This window comes from Enhydra lutris, unplaced genomic scaffold (genome assembly GCF_002288905.1).
Source record: "Enhydra lutris kenyoni isolate GAN:26980312 unplaced genomic scaffold, ASM228890v2 scaffoldscaffold13, whole genome shotgun sequence".
Classification (NCBI taxonomy): domain Eukaryota; kingdom Metazoa; phylum Chordata; class Mammalia; order Carnivora; family Mustelidae; genus Enhydra; species Enhydra lutris.
Window position 1 is genome coordinate 18,742,649 of NW_019154097.1, and position 26,193 is coordinate 18,768,841.

A 26,193-nucleotide genomic window follows, 5' to 3' on the forward strand; every position below is an offset into this window, starting at 1 on the left:
TTCTTTTCTTTTTTTTTTTTTAAGATTTTATTTATTTATTTGACAGAGAGAAATCACAAGCAGGCAGAGAGGCAGGCAGAGAGAGAGGAGGAAGCAGGCTCCCTGCTGAGCAGAAAGCCTGATGCGGGGCTTGAACCCAGGACCTGGGATCATGACCTGAGCCAAAGGCAGTGGCTTAACCCACTGAGCCACCCAGGCGCCCCTTTTTTCTTTTCTCCCTCTTTCTCCTTCTCATTGGATTATAATTTTTTGTTCTCTGTTTGTAAAGTTCTAGTGTTCAGTGCTAGGCTTTATCTTTTAAGTGACAGGAGGTGCCAGGCTAGTGTGGAAATACTTCTTGTATCTGTAAATATTAACTGCCCTCTAGTAGAGCAGAGGTCTTTCCCTGGAATTTCCTTTCAGGTTCATACTACCTTTTCAAACCTTCTTAGCACAGCAGCTTTTATACTTGCTGCCTAGCTTTTTAGTGGAATTTAAATAGTTATTGTATCAGGTTGTCTGTGAACATCCTATCAGAAACTAATTGTTTTTAATGTAAATTTTAGCATTTCAAATGTTATTTTTAGATAGTATGATCTTTGCCTTAAATTCATTAATACATTGGTGTTCTGAGCCATAGTGGAACCTGGGTTGAGAGTTTCTTTTCTAGGTTCAGTTCTGAGGATGCTCTTGGACTTTGGTCATGTGTTGCTCTCTCACGGTCATTGCTGCCAGGACAACTTGTGGGAGAATGAATGAAGCGAACCCCCCACCCCCCACTTTTTAAAAATTATTTTATAAACATGTAATGTATTATTAGCCCCAGGGGTACAGGTCTGCGAATTGCCAGGTTTACACACTTCATAGCACACACCCTCCCCAATGTCCATTACCCCACCCCCCTTTCCCTATCCCCCGTCCACCCTCAGTTTGGTTTGTGACATTAAGAGTCTCTTATGGTTTGTCTCCCTCCCGATCCCATCTTGTTTCATTTATTCTTTTCCTACCCCTCAAACCCCCCCCACGTTGCATCTCCACTTCCGCATATCAGGGAGATGATATGATAGTTGTCTTTCTACAATTGACATATTTCACTAAGCATAATACCCTCTAGTTCCATCCACGTTGGCGCTTGAACCCCTTTAACCTGAGCCTGGGAAGATACCAAATTTAGACGATAGTGTGATCGCTTTAAAAAGCAAAATGAATCGCTTCTCGGCCTTTTGGCTAAGATCAAGTGTAGTATCTGTTCTTACCAGTTTAAAAAGCAAAATGACAGTTGTAATTCAGTGATTAATATTCCATGATGGTTCTGTTAACTCCATCATCCCACCGTTTTCCTACATCAGGAGTGCAGTACCCTTTATTTCTACTCTAGATAAGTGAAACTGTCTCTATTCACTGGTATCTCTACCCACAGCCATGCTCTGTTTCTACTTTATTTTTCTTAATGCAGCCTGATCCTCCTGGAGCACTAATATTAGACCACGTGCTTAAAATTTTACCATGGTTCCCCCACTGCCTTCAGGTTAACATTTAGGCTCCTTAACAAGAGACATGCATAGTTCTTTGAGAACTGAGCCCTTGTACCTAGGTCTTCAGCTGTGTGTGTGTGTGTGTGTGTGTTTTAAGACTTTATTTATTTATTTGACAGAGAGAGATCACAAGTAGGCAGAGAGGCTGGCAGAGAGAGGGGGAAGGAGGCTTCCTGCTGAGCAGAGAGCCCGATGCGATGCGGGGCTCCATCCCAGGATCCTGAGATCCTGAGACCTGAGCTGAAGGCAGGGGCTTAACCCACTGAGCCACACAGGTGCCCCAATTCTTTAGTAATAATGAATTACTGAAATTCCCCTGAATATGCTGTGTGTTTTCTTTAGAATTCTCTTTCTGTTCTTTCCTCTCCCCGCCTTTTTTGTTTAACTATTACTCATTCAAGTTTGTTTACACTTTAGCTTTTATTTTTTTTAATTTTTATTTTTTATTTGACAGAGGTCACAGGCAGGCAGAGAGAGAGAGGAGGAAGCAGGCTCCCTGCTGAGCAGAGAGCCTGATGCGGGGCTCCATCCCTGGGACCCTGGGATCATGACCTGAGCCAAAGGCAGAGGCTTTAACTCACTGAGCCACCCAGGTGCCCCTAGGCTTTAGCTTTTTACTGTGTTAAGTGGCTCTTCTTCCTTCTCCTCCTCCTCCTCCTCTTCTTCTTTTTCTTCTTCTTTTTTAAGATTTTAGTTATCAGAGACTGAGAGGGAAAGTGTGGGCAAGCAGGGGGAGCAGCAGGCAGAGGGAGAGGGAGAAGCAGACTCCCTGCTGAGTAGGGAGCCTGATGTGGGACTCCATCCCAGGACCCCCGGATCATGACTGGAGCCAAAGGCAGATACTCAAACGACTGAGCCACTCAGGCGTCCCAGGCACCTCTTCTGATATTTTAGTGCTTTGAATTTATGCATCTAAATTGGAAATGTGTGCTCAGTTGTCTCTTTTTCCCAATTAGGTTGTAAGCTCTTGAGGGTAGGGGCAGTGTCTTAGTAACTGTTCTATGTCCAGTGTGTACTAGGCACTCAGTTACTGCTGGTTGAATGAATGAACTCTGAATTTTTTCCAGTAGTAATGGTGGATTTTTCAGTGTCATTAGTTTAGTGTCATTTGGTCCTTGTGATCTGAGGTAGGTGGTCAGATTTGGGGATGTTTTCAGCAGTGATGGGCTTCAGTGAAATTTATTGGACCAAATGGAATCTTTATTTCACTATTTCTAATGAATAGCACGTTAAAATAGGAAACAGGGTTCTGTTAATGTTTACTTACAAATCTGAATCCCTCCGCCTCCCCAGGGTTTTCCTACGGGAATGCCTGTCTGGTGATAAATAATCTTTACGCTAAGATCTGACTTTCAGAGGGTGCAGAACCCAGTGCTCTCCTCAGTTGGTGTGCAAATCATACGTGCTCCCGCTTTTCCTCCATCCACAGAATTTTATTTTATATACAGAATAATTCAAACATCACATTCTGCTTTAGGGAATGTTGTAGAAGAGCTTTGGGATAGTCCCATTAGTTTCCTTTTATTTGAAAAGAGTGTAAGCATATGGTATGTTTGAGGGTCTCCTGTGTTTCTGAGCTCTGTGTACTGGGACCATAGCTTCTGCTGGGCTCCTGGCTTGCTTAGTTACTATTAGCGAAGCTCTGTGCTTTTACCTATTTTCCCTACACTAGGGCCAGCTCTTTTGTCCCCAAAGAATTAGTGAGTTGGGGGGCACCTGGGTGGCTCAGTGGGTTAAAACCTCTGCCTTCGGCTCAGGTCATGATCCCAGGATCCTGGGATCAAACCCCGCATTGGACTCTCTGCTCAGCGGTGAGCCTGCTTCCCCACCTTTCTCTCTGTCTGTCTGCCTTTCTGCCTACTTGTGATCTCTGTCTTTAAAATAAATAAATAAAATCTTAAAAAAAAAAAAAAAAAAGAATTAGTGGGGCACCTGGGAGGCTCAGTGGGTTAAGCCTCTGGCTCAGGTCATGACTCCAGGGTCCTGGGATCGAGTCCCGCATTGGGCTCCTTGCTCGGCAGGGAGCCTGCTTCTCTCTCCACCTCTGCCTGCCACTCTGCCTGCTTGTGCGCTTGCACGCGCACGTTCTCTCTCTCTCACAAATAAATAAGTAAAATCTTAAAAAAAAAAAAAGAATTAGTGAGTTGGGGTGTTTTGGGTAAAATTAATAAAGATCTGTTACTTGTTTTCAGTGGTAACGGAATCTTTTGTATTCTGTGTTTTGTAAGTCTACTGTCCAGTGGAAATAGTTTGTGTTTTCCCGTAACACTAACTCACTGTTGGTTGTGATGTGTTCCGTGGGGAAGCTTGTGTCTGCCGAGTTCAGGTTGTACCAGAAGGTGTGCTTTATGTTGCTGAAGAATCCCATTTTGATGCAGTGCTGTTGTTGAAAAGATCGGTGCATTACGGAAGTACCATGAGTCATGACACATACTGATCATAAACACACGGTAACAGCCTTGCAGGGCACAGTCACAAGTAACAACAACAGAAGCCTTTAATCATGGGAAATCGCAGGCAGGGACTCTGAAGTAGGGGACCTGCTGATATAGCAGTCAGCCTCATTTCACATATTAGCAAGCTTGGAGCAGAGAAGATAAATTCCGAGAATCAGATAAAGTGGTTCATGGGAGCCACCGAGCAGAACTGTAAAAAAGCACGGTCTGGGGCTGGTAAGCAAGGTGAACTTTGCTCTCAAGGAATCCGCGTTTTCCTTGGAAGCCTTGTGGGAGGATCTTGGGCTGCCTCTCCCGGAGGTGTTGCTTTGCTGTAGACACTGCTGCCCGCCCACGGAAGGGGCACAGCCTGCCCTCCCTCCAGGGACTTTCCCTTCACACCAGGCTTGCCTCCTGAATGAAATTAGGATAGGAGCCGGTAAAATAAATCATTTGAAAATGGTACGCCCTATCAAATCAAAAACTTGAGAGGAAGCAGGGAGGGGGAACTACAAGCTTAGACGGATGAAACAGTAAGCCATAGAAAGAGTAACAATTTTAGAGACTGAGCTCTTTAGAAATAAAAATCACCTAAGATAAAAGAAGGCCATTCTAGCCGCTCAGAAGTTGAAAACCCTAGTGCCAAGAGGTGATTAGATCTCATCAAGCTAAAGCTGCTATAAAATCCAGCAGAAGCTTTGAATATTTCTTAACAGGCCCTTGGCGTTCTTTGAAGTGTTCCCTGAATAGATGTCCTTCTAGCTCACAGTGGAAAGCAGGGCCCTGAAGGCCTCTCTCTTTTTTGCCTGTGATTCATCCCTCACGACCTTTCGGACTTCACTTACTCTGAGGAAGCACCCCTGCTCCCGGCACCCTGGCCCGTGCCTGCTGTGAGCACCGCCCCCGCATGGTGATGGGTCTTAATTACAGGAATGGGAGTTTTGTGACAGAGTGACTACCTTCAGATTGAGACTTTAATTCAGAAATCATTCCTCGGGAGTGACATACGGAACTTTTCCTGTGTTTTCTCTCTCCCCAGCATTGCTTAGTCACATTTCAGGATCATTTTAGTCTTTAAAAATGAAATAAATCAAAAACATTGACCGGATGTAGAGGAGGTGCATTCCTTTTATATCCAGTGTGTTACTGAAAATATAATACAATCAAATTTCTGAAAATCAAATGGACATAGGTGTTAGGGGAGATTCTGTTTCTTAAAGAACTAAGATTATTATCGAAGTCCCAAATTAATGGTTCTGCTGGGCCCGAGGCCTGGGACATGCTACCATTGGATTGAGGGCTTTCCAGGTGTTAGGGGTGGTGGGGAGGGGCCTCCCCCTGACCTGGACTAGCAGGAGAAGGGTGCCTTGTAGCGTTTGCTCTGGGTACCGCCCTGGGCATGGTGATTTTATGGTCAACAAAACACTGTCATCTGGAATCCCTCAGAACGTCTCCGTCCTAGAAGGCAGTGTGCTCGGATTACATAGTAACTGGGAGTTACTCTGCTCATTGTGTCTGGCCTTCTCTCCACTCTGAGCGTGGCAAGCTCTCCCTCTCGCAGAGCCAAGGGAAGGGTTCTTGTAGCACTGGAATCCCACATTTCCAGTGAGTCTCTGAGGGTAGAGGAATTCAGAGAAGTCAGGACTGTGCAGCACCTCTGCCCAGTGGAGGACGTTTCCAGCGGTTTAAAAGGAGAGCTCAGGCCACTCTCAGTGGCACATTGGTGATATTTAATGTTCTCTGTTGTACTTCCGTTGTCTCTGTGCTTTTGGATCATCTGTAGAACTTTAAATTGGTTCCTAAATATTGGGCACAATTTTAACTTTGAATATAATTTTAGCCTAAATGCTGCATATAATTTAAACTTTGCATTAAATCTGTCTTATGCCCTCTTTCTACTTTGTTTTAACCATGATTTGGGACTTTTGATGATTCTCCTTTCCCCTTTTATCTTTCTTAATACACAAGGATTATTTTATGTTTTAACCCTCCCACCCCCACCCCGAGAGCTTGGGTGGCTCAGTCAGTTAAGCGTCCAACTCGACTTCAGCTCAGGTCATGATCTCAGGGTCACAAGACTCAGTGCTACACGGAGCCTGCTTAAGAGTGTCTCTCTCCACCTGTCTCCACCACACCCCTCAAGTGCTCATGCTCTCTCGCTCGCTCTCAAAGGAAAAAAAAAAAAAACAGACACCAACATGGGGGCACCTGGCTGGCTTCAGTCCATGGAGCCTGACAGTCTTGATCTTGGGGTTGTGAGTTTGATCCCCACATTGGGTATAGAGATGAATTAAAAACAGAATCTTTAAAAAATAAAAATATATTTAAAAACCGCAACATAATGGCTTAATATTTAAATATCTATGAAAGAATCTTTAAATATATATATGAGTTTCCAGTTCTTCCATTCTGGTATATAAGCCTCATCAATGTTTGACAATTCTAAATCTCTTACTAGAACTATGGTAACTCAGAGAAGTGAACTATGGTAACTCCGAGAAGTGGGAAATGTCCTTGAAATTAGCAGTTTTAAAAAAAATTGACAGTACTAGCTATCACTGAATGCTTACTCTGTGGCTCAGTCTCCTCTATTTCTCACTACTAATTGTCCACACTAAAAAAAATGAGATAAAGAAGTATTTTACCCAAGAATACTCAGTTACTTTGCTGTGAAACTCGCGTAAAAATCCAGGCGATCTGCTCCAGCCCGGGCTCTGAAACCAGCGTGCTGCTCTGTATGGCCAGTGATAACCTAAAAATAACCCGGGAAGTAATCCACAGGGATAGAGTATCTGCACGGGACTTTGTCTTGAGGTTCTGATAACTGGCGACACTTAGAGTTCTGTGGAGGGACCCCCTACTCCTTTTCTGCAGCTTTTCCCATTCTCACGCCACTTGAACTGCTGCTTTGCCGCCACCTTGTTCTCCGCCGTCCTGGAACTTCTGATCTTCCTTCGCTTCCAGCCCTTCTTGCGTCCTTCTCTTCGCACAGTTACCTAGTCTTCCCAGGTCCATGGTTCCCAGCTCGGCCTTCCCTTTGGAGTCCCCAGGGGAGGCCTTAAAAAACAAACTGCTTACCTGGGTCTTAGCCCTAGACATTCTGATTTAACGGTCTGAGCAGCAGGCTTTTTTTTTTTTTTTTTTTTTTTAAATAAAGCCTCAGGTGATTTTCTTGTGCAGTCAAGGCTGAGAACAACTGCCCTAGGCTGTCTGTCCACAGTTGCAGCCTCCACCTGTTATCTCTTGGCTTTGTCGGATTCTCCCTCTCGCCAGAGCTCAGAGTTCATCACTCCATCAGCTTGCCCCTCGCCTTCCCTCCTATCAGTCTGCCTTGTTATCCTGAGCCCATCTTACAATTTATAGCTTCTCAACTTTCAAAATCCCGCAGAGTGCAAGCACACAGCCACGTGGGTTAGTACTATGACACACTCATGGTCTCAGATCTCCGCCGAGCCTTCAGCGCTGTCTGGCAGAGCTTTCTTTCTTTATTTAGCCCCTGTCACCCATTACTGGCAGAACCTCCTCGAACTCTTCACCCTTCTACCTCAGTCTTGCCAGATTTTCCTAACTCCTGCTCCACACCGTGGGTCCCAGCGTGCCATGAATTATTTTAAATGCTCTCTCTTTACCTTTGACTGGATTGTTCCCCTTACTCTTGTATGCTCAGGTATTAAAGAAGAAAATTATTTTTCCAAAATTAAACTGAAAAACCTTTCTCTATCTAGTTCCTTTGGCCAGAGTAACTTACTCAGATCAGATCTCAGGAGAAACTGTTACCACATTGCACTTCTCATTCATTTGCTTCTCAGCCTGTTTTCATTGACCTGCCCCTGCCCACAGTGCTCCAAGGGCCCCAAGTCCACACAGTCAGGGGAAAATTCCAGTTCTTGTCTTGACCTCTCAGCTGCATTCACTGTTGCTCTTCCTTGAACACTTCTTTTTTTAAAAGATTTTATTTATTTATTTGACAGGGAAAGAGAGAGAGAGCGATCATAAGTAGGCAGAGAGGGAGGCAGAGAGAGAGGGGAAAGCAGACTCCCTGCTGAGCAGAGAGCCCGATGTGGGGCTCGATCCCAGGACCCTGAGATCATAACCTGCCAAAGGCAGAGGCTGAACCCACTGAGCCACCCAGGTGCCCCCCTTGAACACTTTCAAAAAGAGAAACAGCTTAGCCAAATAAAGCCTTCTTTACTAAATCCTTTCTTCCTGCCTTTCTGCTTCTTGGGTTACTCACTTATAGTCCCCTTTGTGCATGACCGGCCCTCTCTCTGTTACATTGATCTGTGGCTAACTGCTGATGGCACGCTCTGCCCGCGAGAGCTCATGTATTTAACAAACTCTGGAGCGCTCCATATTTTTATCTCTGAACTATCCTTACCTTCTGAGCTCTGTATATGTTTATTTACTCTTATTTAGTAGGTGTTTTTTTTTCTTAATTGAGATACATGTACTGTTTATTATTCTTTTGCTGGAGCCTGGAGAATTTGTAGTCTACTGTAATGTGGCTCACTGCTGGCCTGCATCAGAATCATTTGGGATGCTTGTGAAAATACAGATTCTGCAGTTCTGCAACTGGTCCATTAAGCTGCAGCTTTTACCTTTGGGCATTATATATGTAAATTTTGAAAAACACTTGTCTCCTGGCCTGGAAATTGTTTCTAGGCAGTAAGCTGGGGCAATTGGAGAGCTTACTTCATTTGTTTTCCATGTCGCAGGAGCCCGTGTCCTCCTTCACCTTATGTCCAGTTATCTTAAAAAACCATTGTTTTCCGGGGGCGCCTGGGTGGCTCAGTGGGTTAAGCCTCTGCCTTCGGCTCAAGTCATGATCTCAGAGTCCTGAGATTGAGTCCCACACTGGGCTCTCTGCTCCGCATGGGGCCTGCTTCCTCCTCTCTCTCTGCCTGCCTCTCTGCTTACTTGTGATCTCTGTCAAATAAATAAAAAATCTTAAAAAAACCAAACCAAACCATTGTTTCCCATGTTTTGTCTGATTTTTAAAAAATTGCTTCAGGTGGGCAAGCAAATCCAGTCCCTATTTCTTCATCTTGTTCAAAATTTTAAGTCCAGGGTTGGGGTGGGGTTTAGGCCAGGGTTTTTGATACTTTTGTAAGGACAGAGACAAGGCTGCAGACTATGTGTGTATTAGGCCCAAATTGGAAATAACCCAAACGCCCACCAACGGAAGGTAACTAAATAAAGTGTGGTGTATTAATACAAGGAATACGTGCTGTAATAAGAATGAAAGAACTAGGGGCACCTGAGTGAGACAGTCGGTTGAGCGTCGGACTCTTGGTTTGGGTTCAAGTTATGATCTTGGGGTCGTAAGCTCGAGCCCTGTGTCAGGCCCCATGCTCTGCAAAGTTGGCTTGAGGTTCTTTATCTCTCTCCCGCTGCCCACGCTCCCTCTTGAAAATAAATAAATCTTTTTTAAATAGTGAATCAATTATAACTAAATGTAACAGCAAAGATGAGTCTCACAAACATTGAAGTCAAAGAAACCAGACACAAATGAGTACATCCTGTGGGATTCCATTTAGATAAAATTTTAATGCTGGTAGAATTAGTGTGTTGGAAGTCAGATAGTGGTTACCCTTGAGGAGGAGGGTAGTTAGTTGGGGACATGACAAGGGCTTTTGGGGTTCTGGGAATATTCTGCTTCTTGATCTGGGTACACTGGTTACATGCGTGTTTCACTCTGAGGAGATTCATTGTGCTGTATACTTACATGGTCTTTGCTGTATGTGTGTTACCCATCAATAAAAAATACTGTCCTCCACCTTCTAAAAGAAGGACAGGCCCGCAAGCCAAATGCATGATGGGGAGGAAGAACTGGATTCCCAGTGTAGAACCTGAAGGATCCCGACAGAAGGCAAGTCACCTGCTTTAGGCCAGTGGTGGCAATGGGCACCCATGGTAAAGCCGTGGCCGGCGTGTGGATGCATTGGGCTCAAGTTCAGTTCTGAGTGATCCAGAGCCCCTGCCTTGAGATACCAAAGTTAACACTGGTTTGAAACCAGTAACCCTTGTAGATCCTGTCAGAGCCACCCCACTTGGAGGACTCCACCACTCGGGCCACTTGTTGAGACTCTGGGCAGACAGGCTGTTGATCATACTTTGAAAAATACTGATTGGTTTACAAAACACTGGCTATGGCCAAGGCACCCACCAGCATCATTTCTCCAGGTGGCAGGCCAAGTTAATCTATTTCTTGCTTTAGAACATAGCTTGGTTGACTATAACAGTTTTATATGGGGAAGAGCTTCTGTACGTGTGCGACTCCCCCATACGACTGCAGCCCCTGGACAGTCAGGAATTCCCCTGTTCATTGCCATTATCACCAGTGCACAGGATGATGGCTGGTGTACATTTGGGGTTCAAAAGTGATTGTTCAGGAGGGGGAATTGCTAAGTAGTCGTGGAACACCACTGTGTGGTAAGCACAGTGCCGAGTGATTTTGTGTGTGACTTAATGGGTATTTTACTGTTTTTGATAAACATTTCACCTAGTTTGTAGCAAGGGGCTTTGTCAGTTGTGTTACGTAAATCGAAACAGTATTCTCCAAAGTAGGATTCCTGTATCCTAGGATACACTCCATGAGATGACGCCTTGGGGTATGAAATACTGGGGGGTGGGAGAGGAGAGATAGATATGGGAGAAACACAAATGGGGATTTTTTTTAAAGGTCCCACGATACAGTCTGGGTTATCGTTATTTTGAGTAGAAATTTCTGATACAGTATTAACCAGTTCTCTTCATCATAAACCTGGAGACAGCTTCATTGCTGTTGGGTGAGTCAGAATGTGTCTGATAAAATATTGCATTCTTGATATGAAAAGATTTCCAAAGGATAGAAGGTATATCTGTATTAGCATTTAAAGTAAAATGTCTTAATAAAGAAGAAGGGAAAGGGGAGATGGAATCAATTCTAGACTATTTAACACTGTTTAAGTTATCTTTGTTGTTTTTAATTTGAAGACTTGCCAAATTCAGTGGGTTAGTAGGCTGGGTTTCTCTGTATTGGTCATGAACTCGTGCATGTTTTGATGAATTTAATAGCACTTAATGATCATGCAGTGGGAAGAGATGAAAAATTCCTGGGATTTCAGGCCTTTTTATTTTATCCTCCATGTCTCAAACTGTTCCATGATTTCAGTGTCTTTGCGTCCCATTCTCTTTGTGCCTTCAGGATGTGGCCCATCCTGAATAATTTCTTTGAATCTAGATTCCAGTTCTCCAGTTCTCTTTTGAACTGTATATGCATTCTTCTGTCCTATCTGTCTGTTGAGTTTCTAGTGTCAGTGATTACAATTTTTATTTCTCTTGGGTTTTGTTCAAGCAGCGCAGGTAGTTTGCCTTATGGGTTCCAAACCCATGTGGTTGGGTGTTCTCTTGGAAGACTTTTTCCTTTTATTCCACTTTATTCAGGAGTGAATCTAAGAAGGCAACATCCCCATCTTCCTACTGTGGGCCAGCATTTTTCTACTTTGCCTTTCAGAGATTCCATATTACCACAAGGTGGACAGAACAGAGTTCCTTCATTCTTGTCTCAGGCTTATCTCCACCTCTGGATCATCACGGACCAACAGATGGCCCTGGGCCAAGCAGCCAGCTCTCCCTCAGAGATTTCTCCTCATTTCCGACCTGGGAGGTTCCTTTATTTTCCTAACAGTTCTGTTACGTATTTTAAAACATGCTTTTTATGCATCTATGTTAAACATTATAAATATTATGGAAGAATTTGTATGTGTGTGTTGGCTTGTATATGCAATTTTTTTTTAAAGTTTCTGGAAAGATGAGTAAGAAACTAATAATGCTGAGCCTGGGGGGCAGGGGTGACAAGGAGACTTCTTTCATGTGACCTGTTATAATATCTTCAGTGATTTGAACCGTGTGAATATTACTGTCAATCAATTAAATATATAAAACTTTTTTTTCTCCAGCAGTCTGTATGTTCTGTATTGGATAGGTTTCTCCAAATATCTCCAGTCTGCCATTTTGTTAGGTATGGAATAGTGGTCATTTTTGTGGTTATATAAATTTTGTTTTATTTATTTTTATTGTTTTTTTTGAGAGAGAATGCATGCATGTGAGAGTGGCAGCGTTGGGGAGGGGGAAGAGAGAGAATCTGAAGCAGGCTCCATCTCATAACCTGAGATCATGACCTGAGTCAAAATCAAGAGTTGGATGCTTAGCCAGCTGAGCTGCTTAGGCACCCCTTATTTTATCTTTTTAGAGAGAGAGAGAGAGAAAGAGAGTACATGCATGTGTGTGGGGTTGGGGGAGGGAGAGAGAGAATCCTAAGCAGGCTCCATATTCATGAGCACAGGCTCAATCCCATGACCCTGAGATCATGACCTCTGAGCTGAAATCAAGATTCGGACGCTTAACCAACAGAGCCGTCCAGGTGCCCCAGTGGTTGTATAAATTTTAGATCGTGGTTTTTACCTCTGTCCAGCCTCTCGATGAACTTGCTAGATGAATATTTTCCAAACTATCTATGGCAGAGGATCAGCTCTTTAAAATTTTTCCAGTCTGGCACGGACTGATACTTCGATAAACTACAATAAAAATAAATACTGATCACGTGCTTGGATGGCATGTAAATGTCAGATTGCTGTAAATGTTTCTAAACGCTTTCTTTCCATTTCTTCTCATGGCAGAGCAGTAAAACAACTTGCGCGCTAACTGTACCGTGCAGCACTACTGAAAATGGCGCCCCGTTATTTTCCAGCTTTTGGGGGCTGTAGATCTGATAGTGATACCATCTTGTTCTTTAAAAAAATCTCTTACTGCTTTAAATGTTTTCCATTGTAGGTAACCCATTTTCTTTCTGTGAAATGTCTTGTGGCCTTATCTGAAACATCAGATGTTCTCTGTGGCACATCCCTGCCCTTCAGTTAGCTGAGCATGAGCACATGGCTCACTGCTCTGCCTGACATTAGTGGTGTACTTTCAGAAGTCATTCATGGATTAATAGTGTATTTCATCAAATCAGAGATGCATTGATGCTGGCGTTTTCTTGATCTTCAGGAAGGTTTCGTTGGTTGGTTTTCATGCTACTAATTTAGGACTGCCATCTGGCTGCCACCAATTGTTAAGATGCCTTCGATTTCAGAGATGTTAAAATGTGGAAGAACGTGTTCTTAAAATATCTCACGCATGGTCCCGTGATTGTTCTAACCTCTAATTACTGTTGAGTGCTTGGAGACTTGCTTTCTTATAAGAAAGAGGAAAGACTTCAGTGACTTCCTTTAGAAACATCACAACTCTGCCGAAAGGCATCTCTTCTCTTTGTTTTCACGCCATGAACATTAACCAGGGCACATTCTCTCATTAAGCGGCGCGGCTTCCCTCCTTAGGAGCCCTGTGCTGTCGTACCCTTGGGATGGACCAGCTCAGAGAACCTTGGCCAACTGACTTGTGTTTTGGTGGCACCGATGTATCTTCCAGTGTCATTAATAGACATTTTGCTCATAGAGATTTTTTTCCCCTTAACTTTGAAATTCACTCTGTTCCACTCCTGCCGTTCTGATCTTGTGAATATCAGGAGATCTGCGAGTTATCCCAGCTTGCCATGCTGGCAGTGTCGTGCTTCTTTCAGTTGTGTGTTTTGTGGACTGCTTCTTACAAATATTTCTCAGATTTTTCTGGTTACATTTCTCCCTCTTTCTGGGGAAGATAGGGATTCCCCCCCCCCCCACTACTGTTGCAGTTCTTGGTCCACATAGATGGCAGGCTGGGAGGAAGGGCAGTTAATATGTGGGCTAACTATAATTCATTTCTTCACCATGTATTTATTTATTGGCTGCGTACTCTCTGCTGGGCATAGTTCTCGAAGCATAAACCACAGTCTTAAGCTCCAGGCTTCATCTGAACATTCATTCTGCTTAGTTCCGGTTTTCCTAAACTAGACATTTATCTGGTTACTTTCCTTCATTTTCAGATAGCTTTTTAAAACTGAAAATTTAGTAATTTCTTCTTCTTCTTCTTCTTCTTTTTTTTTTTTTAAAGATTTTATTTATTTGACAGAGATCACAAGTAGGCACAGAGGCCGGCACAGAGAGACGGGGTGGCGGGGGGAAGCAGACTCCCTGCTGAGCAGAGAGCCTGATGCGCGACTCGATCCCAGGACCCTGAGATTATGACCTGAGCCGAAGGCAGCGGCTTAACCCACTGAGCCACCCATGCGCCCAAATTTAGTAATTGCTTGATAGACTGATTTAGCACTAATGTGTTCTCCAGAAATGATGTATACATCCTTTGCTTTTTAGCCGATTACACCTCAACAAGAAGGCAACAGACAAACAGCCATACAGCAAGCTCCCAGGCGTGTCTCTTCTAAAGCCACTGAAAGGAGTAGATCCTAACCTAATCAACAACTTGGAGACCTTCTTCGAATTGGATTACCCCAAAGTAAGTACAACCTTGTACTCATTAGGTATGGGTGAGACCTCTTTTTTTGAGGGGGGGGCTTTTCTGTTGTGGTAAATGCTTAGAGAGGCATCTTTTTTTTTTTTTAAAAAGATTTTATTTATTTATTTGGCAGACAGAGATCACAAGTAGGCAGAGAGGCAGGCAGAGACAGAGAGAGGGCGGAAGCAGGCTCCCCGCTGAGCAGAGAGCCCAATTCGGGGCTCGATCCCAGGACCCTGAGATCATGAACGAGCCAAAGGCAGAGGCTTAACCCACTGAGCCACCCAGGTGCTCCCTCTTTTTAACCTCTTCCCTTTAATATTCAACCTATAGTTTCTTAGGACAACTTACTAAATCAAGAGATTATGTATCTAGCTTTATTGCAGTTTTAAAGTGGCTTGAAACACTGCTTTTGAATGTGTCTTTACATTTCAAGCAGGTAGCTGCTTGATTTTTCGGTCCATGTGAATTTTCCTCCTTGGTCCCTATTTGCTTGTGTCTGTTTTGACCCTCAGTGTCTCAGTTTGTCCATAGTTTTTGCCATTTGGAGGCTCTTCCCCTCCTATTTCTTTAGGACATCTGAAATTGTGAGAAGGAAAATAATATACACACCACACTTCTCATGGTGACAGGTTTTCACACTCATTTCTTTCCTTTTAGCTTGTACTTTTCTAGGTAGCATCAATGAAAAAGAATAGAGAAGACACAGATGTGATGTAGCCTTAATATAACTCTTATTAAGTATGTAGACATGAGTATAATTTGGTTATTTTTTTAGTGTTGTTTTTTATATTAGTGCTTTTAAATTTTGGAAGTCTAGGTATTTGAAGCTAATTTGAAGCAAAATAGTTATTTCTTCTAGTCTGTGTGTGTGTGTGTGTGTGTGTATGTATTTAATAATTTTAGAGCTCTGATTCATGCATGCAGTACCTATCCAATAAATTGAATATGTAATTTTTTAAAAATAAGATTCATACTTGATTTTTTCAAACTAAAGGTGGAGAAAGTGTCCTTTTGTAATTTAGAAAGAATGATACAAATTAATTGCAAAATAAGTTTTACAATAAGAGAAATGGAAGGTTTTTAAACCTTATGTAAGTAAATGCAGAGAATTTTTCTACTGAAAAATATTCATTATTATTAAATATTTTATTGATTATAAGCTAGAATCATATATTTGTCCTTGTGAAATTTAATGTCACATTTCAGTTGTTTAATCATCATCCCACCCTTTCCCCCCATTCACCCATTCACCCACTCTCAGAATTTGGTTATGGACCTTTTATTTCGGGTCTTTGGGAGATGATAGTCATGGAATTGAATTGGTCATGGAAGTTAGTGTGGGCTTTAGTTGTAGAAAGAGTGTCTAAGAATAACCCAGGAATATAGTATCCATTAATCCTGAACATTTGGGATAAGTCAATAGTTGATTTCTTCTTCTGAATGAAGTTTTTTTTTTTTTTTTTAAGAGTTTTTTTTTTTTTTTTTAAGATTTTATTTATTTATTTAACAGACAGAGATCACAAGTAGGCAGAGAGGCAGGCAGAGAGAGAGGAGGAAGCAGGCTCCCCGCTGAGCAGAGAGCCTGATGTGGGGCTCGATCCCAGGACTCTGAGATCCTGACCTGAGCCGAAGGCAGAGGCTTTAACCCACTGAGCCACCCAGGCGCCCCTGAAGAGTTTGTTTTTTTTTTTAATTACAATTTGATATTCTCTCAAGAGCTCCAGTTTTTGCTTCTTTTCCCATTTTTGTCATTGAGGTATTTAAATTGATCGTGGAGAAAATGTTTTTGATACGTACTATAAAATGAGGAACCACATATATGAGATCGTTTTTATTCTCTTTTTCAGAACTTTACTAATTATAAAAGTACTGTTTGTTAGCTGTGTAAATAGAAAATAAAGAAAGCGGAGGGAAAGTGCTAAGGACCTGTAATCTAAAGGAAAACTTGGACCTCATGGCATTTTTATTGGCTTTTTAAAAAGACCAAGCCCAGTGGCAAATGTTCCACAGGAAACTGAAGTTAAACCACTGAAATCCCACAAATCTGAGTGTGAACAGGCAAGTGGCTGTGTCACCCAGGAGGCATGTAGTCCTGAAACGAATATTTGTGTGACTGCCAGGCCCAGCACACTTTACTATTGGCTTTTTGTCGAGGGTGAACGTTGTTTTCCAGAAGTATGTCTGGTTTCAGTCCGGACATACGATTTTCCTGCTAATTTGATTCAGAACATTATAGACCACTCTAGAAAAAGAACATGTTGAAGTTCATAACTTTTATTTAATTTGGGATACGTGCAAGAAGATTTACTACTGGTACTTGCCCTGAATTTCTGGGCTTAAATTTTGGTGAGCATCGTTACTGTACTAATTGCCCTGAAACATTTCTGTACTTGACATATCTTGTCAGTCCACTATTTCGGGTTGTTTTGTTTTAAGATTTTATTTATTTGAGAGAGAGAACGCATCAATGGGGTGGGGGCAGGGACCTTAAGCAGACTCTGCACTGAATGCGAAGCCTGACTTGGGACCCCATCCCAGGACCCTGAGATCATGACCTGAGCCAAAACCAAGAGTTGGGACACTCAGGAGCCCCAATCCACTTTTTTGGATATTTATTCCTTGGGGGGTAAAAAAAATATGAAAAAGTCATATAATTGATTTTCTGCAAAACTGAGCACTTAGCTTGGCTCAGTATAGATTGCATTTTGGGGGGAGATTTAGCCATAGAGGGAAGAAGCAGCAGTCAGCTTTACGTAGTAAATTCTGGCCATATGAAGAGTTTTTAAATTAAATGATCAGAGTTATTACAAGAATGAGGCTGTGGTAATAGTGGTGGGTTTTTTTCCCCTTTGTTTTGCAAATACAGAATTGGTTTAAAATGTTACAAGTTTGGTGCCATGTTTGGACTCTTTGTTGCCGGTGGTGTAGTTATCCTTAACAGGAATTATTTCTTACTGAATGGTCTTCTAAACAAAGAATTAGAGAAGACAGAAAAGCAAATCCATTTTCAGAAGATCAAGCACAACATACGTGGTGAAACTAGTAAATCTGCAAGATAGGAATTTGCCAAGTAAATTTGGAAAACTGTATAGACAATTTCTTGAAAATAAAGAAGTATATAACGTTACCTGTCTAGACTTTGAATTCAGAGCTGTGTTCTTAAAAAACATCTCCTTCCTGGCATCTGTCTTTCACTCAGAAGTTATCCTAAAGATGAATGCATTAACTTACTTAATAAGTGTATTAATCACTTCATGCCAGAGAATGTTCTAGGCATTTGGGGGCTAAATATGTTATGTCAGAAAATTCATATTCTGCTGTCATCCAAATAGCATCATAAAATTTTTCTGTAAAAGTGATGTGTAGTGGGACACCTGGGTGAGTCAGTGGGTTAAGCCTCTGCCTTCGGCTCAGGTCATGGTCTCAGGGTCCTGGAATCGAGCTTCTGGCTTTCTGCTCAGCAGGGAGCCTGCTTCCTCCTCTCTCTCTCTACCTGCCTCTCTGCCTACTTGTGATCTCTGTCTGTCAAATAAATAAATAAAATCTTAGGAAAAAAAAGATGTGTAGTTATTTGTAGAACAATTCAAGATATTCCTACTTGATATGCAATATAATTTTCTTTTCTTTTCTTTTCTTTTTTTATTTGACAGAGATCACAAGTAGGCAGAGAGGCAGGCAGAGAGAGAGGAGGAAGCAGGCTCCCTGCTGAGCAGAGAGCCCGGTGTGGGTCTCGATCCCAGGACCCTGGGATGATGACCTGAGCCGAAGGCAGAGCCTTAAACCACTGAGCCACCCAGGCGCCCCAAACAGTTTTCTATTTTAAGAGGATGTTTTATCTTGTTTGCTGTAGTACACAGTTTATATTCCTAATGTCTATAGGGCTTTATCAGTGGGATTTTTCTAATGTTATTTATATACCTAAATCTAATACTATATATGCATCGTAATTTATTCATGCATATGAATTTATTCGTAAAAGCTGAAAAGTAGCATTCATGATTATTGCTGTTTTCAGATACTCGATTCTTAAATATCGAAGGGCTGAATCCCTGTTTGTGGATTTCCTACACCTCTCTTGTCCTCAGCCTTTTAGTCGTTGCACTGTTTGAAAAGGAAAACAAAATTAGCCACTTTAGCTATGTGTATAGTAACCTTAGTAAAGGGTTGTCGAACACTAACCTTCTCATTTAAACTACTCTGTGGTTTATTACTAGGCTTTATGTATTCATACTATACTGATTTATAATGGAATTCACTATATCTTACAGCCCTTTCAAATCCATAAAGTAAGTGTTTTCTTGAGATATTTTTAAAGAGTATTATTTTTAAGATTATTTATTTATTTATTTTGACAGAGATCACAAGTAGGTAGAGAGGCAGGCAGAGACAGAGGGGGAAGCAGGCTTCCCACTGAGCAGAGAGTCCAATGTGGAGCTCAATCCCAGAACGCTGAGATCATGACCTGAGCCAAAGGCAGAGGCTTTAACCCCCTGAGCCATCCAGGCACCCCTAAAGTATAATATTTTTAATAAACATTATGTTTTTGAACATATATACTTCTGCCCAATCCTTTAGATAATACAAAAATATCCAGGAGCGCCTGGGTGGCTCAGTCAGCTAAGCCTCTGCCTCTTGATTTCGACTCAGGTCATGATCTTGGGGTCATGAGATGGAGCCCACGTCAGGCTCTTCGTGCAGAGTCTACTTTGTCCCTCTCCCTGTGTTCCTCTCCCCCACCCCCATCTCATGCACCCTTCTCTCTGTCTAAATTAAATAGTCTTTTAAAAATAATTTCAGAAGAAATTTTTTGTATCCTTTAAAAAAGCCTTTAACCAATTTGATACGTTCTGTCTGGCCAGTTGCAGGGTAGTTGGAGTGACTTAAGTATTCAATTACAGAGATTCCTAGCAAATAAATGTTCGATCAGACTGAAGGCACAGGTGATTATCAGAGCTGAAAAATGAACTCCAGGTTAAAATCAAATACTTTAGAAAATATTTGAAATGCTTACCTCTTATTTGGTACGATTTTCAGTGTCAGAAACAAGCAAAAGTTACATGTTTAGTAAGAATCTGAACATTTCTTAGATAATGTGAATTGAGTTTTATTTGCACTCTGGCTAATCAGGAGGTTTTTGATTTTCATTTTAAGAGGTATAATCAGTAAAAATAAAAACTTCAATTTTTTAAAGATACTTATTTTAGAGAGTGCATGTGGGGGTGTAGGGACAGAGGGAGAGAGAGAGAATCTCAAGTGGACTCCCCACTGAGCACGGAGCCCCATGTAGAACTCCTGCTCTCAGGACCCTGAGGTCATGACTTGAGCTGATACCTAACTGACTGAGCCACCCAGGTGCCCCTAAAATAAAAACTTTAAATCTTGCATTTGAAGAAAGGTCAACTCTGCCTCCTTTGAAATCATTTCTAGAACTATATTCTTCAAAGTTTTCTTTTGCTAGGGGAAAAAAAGCTAAGACTAACTTTTTGATTATATTTTATGGAATTATATCACTTACGAACATTTCCTTTCACTGCATTCGCTTGTATCTGCAAAACAGCATAAATTATAAAAGCACTAAAGAAACCATGCGGTGTTTGGAAAAACGAGGAATTCGTTACTGCGAGCCTGGCTGAACAGCTTGCTCTAGTACGAAAGCCAATAGTTACATTTACCCTTTGGAAGTTCACTTAATCTTTCTGATCTTCATTGTTAAGGTCAATGTCTTTAGGCTGGTTCAGCCAGACATTGTTTTGAGAGTCGGGCTGGGAGGATGACTGATGCTTTACAGGACTTAAGAGTCAACCCTTTGGGAAGTTCAAGGGTGTGGCCAGAGTGGTGCCCTTCCCATACTCAGATTTTTATCTGGTCCCTGGACACTGGGTAGTTGTAAAGTTGTTTTCAGTACCTCCTGAGTGGCAGTTTTGGTCCGTCATCATCAGACGGTAGGTAGGTAGTTGATAGAATGTATAATAATAGTAGGTAGAAAGTATGAGGGAAGTATAAATTGTTTTCCCCCCCTACTTAATTATTGAGAAAACATTTTCTTTCTTTCACTTAAAAAATTGTGTTACCTTCTTTGACTTTAGTCCTGGCCCTTTTCATACGCAGTCACTAATTTCTATATTGCCAGTTTTTGCTGGGTTTCCCATTTACCTGAGCTAGTCCCTGTATGTTAGACACTTAAAAAGTTATGTCCTTAGCTCTTTTTATTTTTTAGGACACATAGATTTTTTTTTTTTTTTTTTGTGGACATAATTAACCTCCCTCCTCTGCTTAAAAATGCCCATCCCATATTACAAAGAGGATTGGTAGGAAATTTGCCAGAGTCAGCATGAATTTAGCAGCACTCTTGAAAAAAAAAATTACTGCTTAGAATACTTAGCCCATAAAATATTATAGTAGCATCTTTGTATGTGAAAGCAAATACTTTTTTTAAAATTTATTTTTATTTTTTTTTAAAGATTTTATTTATTTATTTGACAGATCACAAGTAGGCAGAGAGGCAGGCAGAGAGAGAGGAGGGAAGCAGGCTCCCCGCTGATCAGAGAGCCCGATGCGGAGCTCCATCCCAGGACCCTGGGATTATGACCTGAGCCGAAGGCAGAGGCTTTAACCCACTGAGCCACCCAGGTGCCCCAAGCAAATACTTTTTAAAAACTTAGTAGTTTACTAAATGGTAGCTTAAAGGTTAAATGCTCAAGATTTGATAAACCTGGCTACATGTCAGAATCATCCCCGAGTTCTAATTCAAAAGTTAGAGTGGGGCCCAGTATTCTCTACTTTAAGTAAATATCCCAGGGTAACAGACATAGCCAGTCAAGTGCAAAGAAATGACTCCCTAACCTACTGAGCAGAATAGAACCCTGGGTATTTCCATTGTTAGAAGGCTAACCATGCTTTTCAGGATGATAGATTTTCTCCTTTTTTTTTTTTTTAAAGATTTTATTTATGTATTTGACAGACTGATCACAAGTAGGCAGAGAGGCAGGCAGAGATAGAGAGAGGGGGAAGCAGGCTCCCCGCTGAGTAGAGAGCCTGATGTGGGGCTCGATCCCAGGACTCTGGGGTCATGACTGGAGCTGAAGACAGAGGCTTTAACCCACCGAGCCACCCAGGCGCCCCAGGATGATAGATTTTCAATCAAATTCTACTTTATTTCAAAACTCACTAGACAGCAAAAATCGAATCTCCCTTTGTCCTTTTCATGTGAAGAGTTTGGGGAAACCCTTTAAATCATAATGGGAGTTGATATGTAATTTATAACACCTTCATGAAATAATAAATTCAGAGACCGAGCTTCTAGAGAACAGAGTGGGTGTTTATTTTGTTTGCTTTCCATGTTGCTTTTATACTCCTGGGCACCCTGTGAGTATTTGGTAAAGCTGCAGTGATGGAGGCCATGGAGAAGCTTGAGATGCAGTTTAATTCCGAGGTCCTGCCTATCTGGGAATGGCAAGACTTCAGCTGTCAGGGCTGCCGGGCCTTTCCTTATCTCTTCTGCTTGCTAATAGGCCCTGTTCAGGGAGAAGCTGCTCTCTGTTAAAGCAGCACTTGACGTCTTAAGTGTTTGCATCCACTATGAGTACTCTCTTAACTTCTAAACTCTGTGTGTACCATTGCTTGTTTTTCCTCATGCCTTTTTATCAGTCAGTAAATACTAATAATGTGCTTATTTTTGTAAGAGACTAATTTACATAAAATGTGTTCTTTGACTAGTATGAAGTCCTCCTTTGTGTACAAGATCACGATGATCCTGCCATTGATGTATGTAAGAAGCTTCTTGGAAAATATCCAAATGTTGATGCTAGATTGTTTATTGGTAGGTAAAAATTAATTCTGCAGCAACCCTTTTGCTTTAATAGTATTAAGTATCAGTAATCTTTGCATTAAACTAGAGTGAAGTTACTAGCATGTTTGCTTTATGCATGTTAGAGTAGCAATAGGATGTGTTTATATCCTTTTGAAAAAACTTAAGTTCTAAAAACACAGGGTTTTTTTCATATCTGGAATTAACAAAACAACAACAAAACCCCTACTGCCTCACCCCCCACCCCCACTGCCATTACCCTGTTAATGTTTTTCTCAGTCAGAAATGAGAGTCTGGTTTTTTTTGTTTTTGTTTTTGGTTTTTTTTAAGATTTTATTTATTTATTTGACAGACAGAGATCACAAGTAGGCAGAGAGGCAGCCAGAGAGAGAGGAGGAAGCAGGCTCTCTGCCGGGCAGAGAGCCCGATGCGGGGCTCGATCCCAGGACTCTGGGATCATGACCCGAGCCGAAGGCAGAGGCTTTAACCCACTGAGCCACCCAGGCGCCCCGAGAGTCTGGTTTTTCTTGTTGTTTCTTCAATATTTTCAACCTGTGGGTTTTTCTATATCTTATTCACTGTAATTGAGAGTGAGTGATAGAATTTGCTTTTATGATATGACAAAAAGAACATACATATTTTGTATAAAGGATTTTTTCAAAAGCCTATAGGCTTATTCTGAAGACTTGTAGAGAGATACTTGCTATTAAACATTGATTCATACTACTGATGCATTAATTTAAGAATTAAAAAACTGAACCTAATACATTTTCAAAGAAATTAATTCCCTTTGAGAATGAACAATTTCTTTCTAAACATACTGTGAATAATAAGGAATATACAGCATAATGTTAAAAGTATGTTTGTTTAAATTATTATGTATGAAAGTACTTTTCACTTCTCTCTACCCTGTATTTGTATTCTAGAAAATATTCTCAATGTTTCATGAATCTTTCACTGTTTCACTTTACATTTCTAGGTGGCAAAAAAGTTGGCATTAATCCTAAAATTAATAATTTAATGCCAGGATATGAAGTTGCAAAGTATGATCTGATATGGATTTGTGATAGTGGAATAAGAGGTGAGCTTCTTTTTACTTATTTCATAAAACTATTCCTTTGATGATAAAATGCCAAAAGCAATCTGAAAATATATTTATCAGTCCTTTTTGTTTGCCTCATGAAGTAATTTATTTCATCTAATTTATGGTAAAATGTCAAGTTATACTTACTAAAATTAGGAACTTTTTAATGCTAACCTAGACTGTTAGATGTATAAAAATATCTTTGCTTTGAAGAGAAAATTCCAGCTATTAAAAAAAAGTTATGGTCCATTTTACAGTCCCTTTTACAAGATTTTTCGTAGTTGTAAATTTTGCCTTGTTCATGCTACCCTTATCTTCTGCTTTAATATGTTTGGCACCAACAATATACTCTCTCACACAAAGGGACAAAATTAATAGGTGAATATATTACCAGGATACGTACATGGCTTATTTTAGTAGGAAAGCGTTTACATACTGAAATTATAATTTGCATCTTTGCATTTTTAAACATTTGTATTCTAATTTTTTTTTTTTAATTTATTTGACAGAGATCACAAGTAGGCAGAGAGAGATGGGTAAGGAGGCTCCCTGTTGAGTAGAGCCCAATGTGGGGCTCGATCCCAGGACCCTGGGATCATGACCTGAGCCGAAAGCAGAGGCTTTAACCCACTGAGCCACCCAGGCACCCCTAAACATTTATATTCCAATCACCACCAGTTTCTCAACCTTGGCATTTGGGGCCGGGTAATTCCGCTGGGGAGGCTGCCGTATGGGATGGTGAGACAGCAGCCCTGGCCTCTACACACTGAATGCTGGGAGCACCAAACACTGGCTCTAAGCATGGCTAACTGTTCGCTGCAGGGCAGCCGTGGAGAACCAAGGCTCTAGAAGATGTGTATTGAAGGTCCAGATACACTTTCATAGAGTAGATTTCGTTGGTGAAAACTTGAGGGAAGTAAAGTCATGTAAAAAGACAGGAGGTGTTTGCTATTTGAAGAGGGGACCATGATTTAATTTCTTTTTATTAGTTTTAAAAAGCAGATTTGAAAATTAATGGAAGTGTGTCCTGCCTGATTCATCAGGACTGTTACAGATCACTCAGTCATTCTTCGTGTTTGCTATCCTAAATTATTTTTATCATATATTACGTTTTCATAACATATGTATGCGTCTCTGTGGAGTATCATCTCGTTCAGTTCCCGCTAGCAGTTTGACAAGATTGGACATCTCATACCCTCTAGGAAAAGTGGAGGCTCATTTCCTGTGGTTAGAGAATGCAGGAACCAGCATAAGGACTGAGGTCCTTTGACCTTTGAGCCTGTTCCTTTTCTGTTAGGACACATTATCTCTAGTCTGGTTTGGAGGTTCTTAAATAGGGGGAGTAACATTTTCAAGGTATAGCCTGTTTCTGATACATGTTAGGTATATATTAGACTGAAAATGTATCATGTAAATTAGCTTATCATGTATTAATGCCTTTTTTGAGATTTTGTATTCTAATTAGAAAAGTGATGGAGAATAGTTCTATTATATCCAAATATAAAAAAAGACTTTAGTAATATCTCACAAATACATTTCACGTTAGTGGATGCTTTACTAAAAGGAATTTTTTTTTTCTTTTTCCCTTGTCACCTTTTTGTCTTGTAGTAATTCCAGACACACTCACTGACATGGTTAACCAGATGACAGAGAAAGTAGGCCTGGTTCATGGTCTGCCTTATGTGGCAGACAGACAGGGCTTTGCCGCCACATTAGAACAGGTAAGTATCATGGTCATGTGTCATATTCTTACTGTCGCATCCCTCATCTACCAGAAACCTGAGACTAGTTTAAGTGTGAGAGTTGGGATGAGCTTCCCGAAGTTAACTGTAATTAAGTCTGTTTTAACCTGCTGGCATCCTCAAGATGAGAGTAGTAGTGAGAGTAGTAGTTTTCTTTCTTTCTTTTTTTTTTTTTTTTAAGATTTTATTTATTTATTTGACAGAGATCACAAATAGGCAGAGAGAGAGAGGAGGAAGCAGGCTCCCTGCTGAGCAGAGAGCCTGATGTGGGGCTTGATCCCAGGACCCTGGGATCATGACCTGAGCCGAAGGCAGAGGTTTTAACCCACTGAGCCACCCAGGCACCCCGAGAGCAGTTGTTTTATTAATGAAGACCTCTTTGGGCGCCTGGAATCACAGCTGAAGTTACTGCCCTCTGGCAGTGAGTGGATGTGCACGGGAAACATCCTTGTGGTCTCATCACCAGCTGAACACAGTATATTCTTTCTCCTTACGGATCTCCCTCTCAGTTCTAGAGTCAGGTTCTAGACTACTGACTTACATAAAAGCACATGGCATGTGGTCCTTTGAGATCCAATATGAAAAGAATCTTTTTTAAATATCACAGAATATTTTAGTTTTTAAAGATTTTATTTATTGAGTTGTCAGAGAGAGCACAGGCAGGGGAAACAGCAGGCAGAGAGAGAAGCAGACTCCCCACTGAGCAGGAACCGGATATGGGACTGGATCCCAGGACCCTGGGATCATAACCTGAGCTGAAGGCAGATGCTTAACGAGTGAGCCACCCAAGGCGTCCCCAGAGTATTTTAAATATACAAAAAAGGGAAAATTATTTGTACAAATCATTATAAAATCCATTTGATGTTCTACCCTTTTTTTTTTTTTTTTTTTTAATTTGAGAGAAGAGAGAGCGTGCTGGAACTTGGTGGGGGCGGGGGGTGGTGGCACAGAAGGAGAGAAAGAGGGAGAAGCAGACTCCCCACTGACGTAGAAAGCGTGACATGGGGGTGGTCCTGGATCCCAGGACCCTGAAGTCATGATCTGAACCAAAGACAGGTGCTTAACCTACTGAGCTACCCAGACACCCTTATTTGATTTTCTTTTAAAGAGATTTCTAAAAGTTACATGAGAAACTTACTTTGCATTTTCCTTTTTTTCCCCCTCTTCACCCTATAACAAATAGAAACTATAGATT

At 41.4% G+C, this 26,193-nt stretch overlaps 1 protein-coding gene across 1 annotated transcript in view; it reads left to right on the forward strand.

Moving 5' to 3' along the window:
- LOC111145657 (UDP-glucose ceramide glucosyltransferase) overlaps positions 1–26,193 on the forward strand; it is a 37,644-nt gene that overhangs the window by 6,055 nt on the left and 5,396 nt on the right. The window contains exons 2-5 of the mRNA XM_022500732.1: positions 14,221–14,362; positions 22,082–22,184; positions 23,152–23,253; positions 24,865–24,977. Coding sequence (XP_022356440.1) covers positions 14,221–14,362; positions 22,082–22,184; positions 23,152–23,253; positions 24,865–24,977 — 460 coding nt within the window. The remainder of the gene's footprint in view (positions 1–14,220; positions 14,363–22,081; positions 22,185–23,151; positions 23,254–24,864; positions 24,978–26,193) is intronic.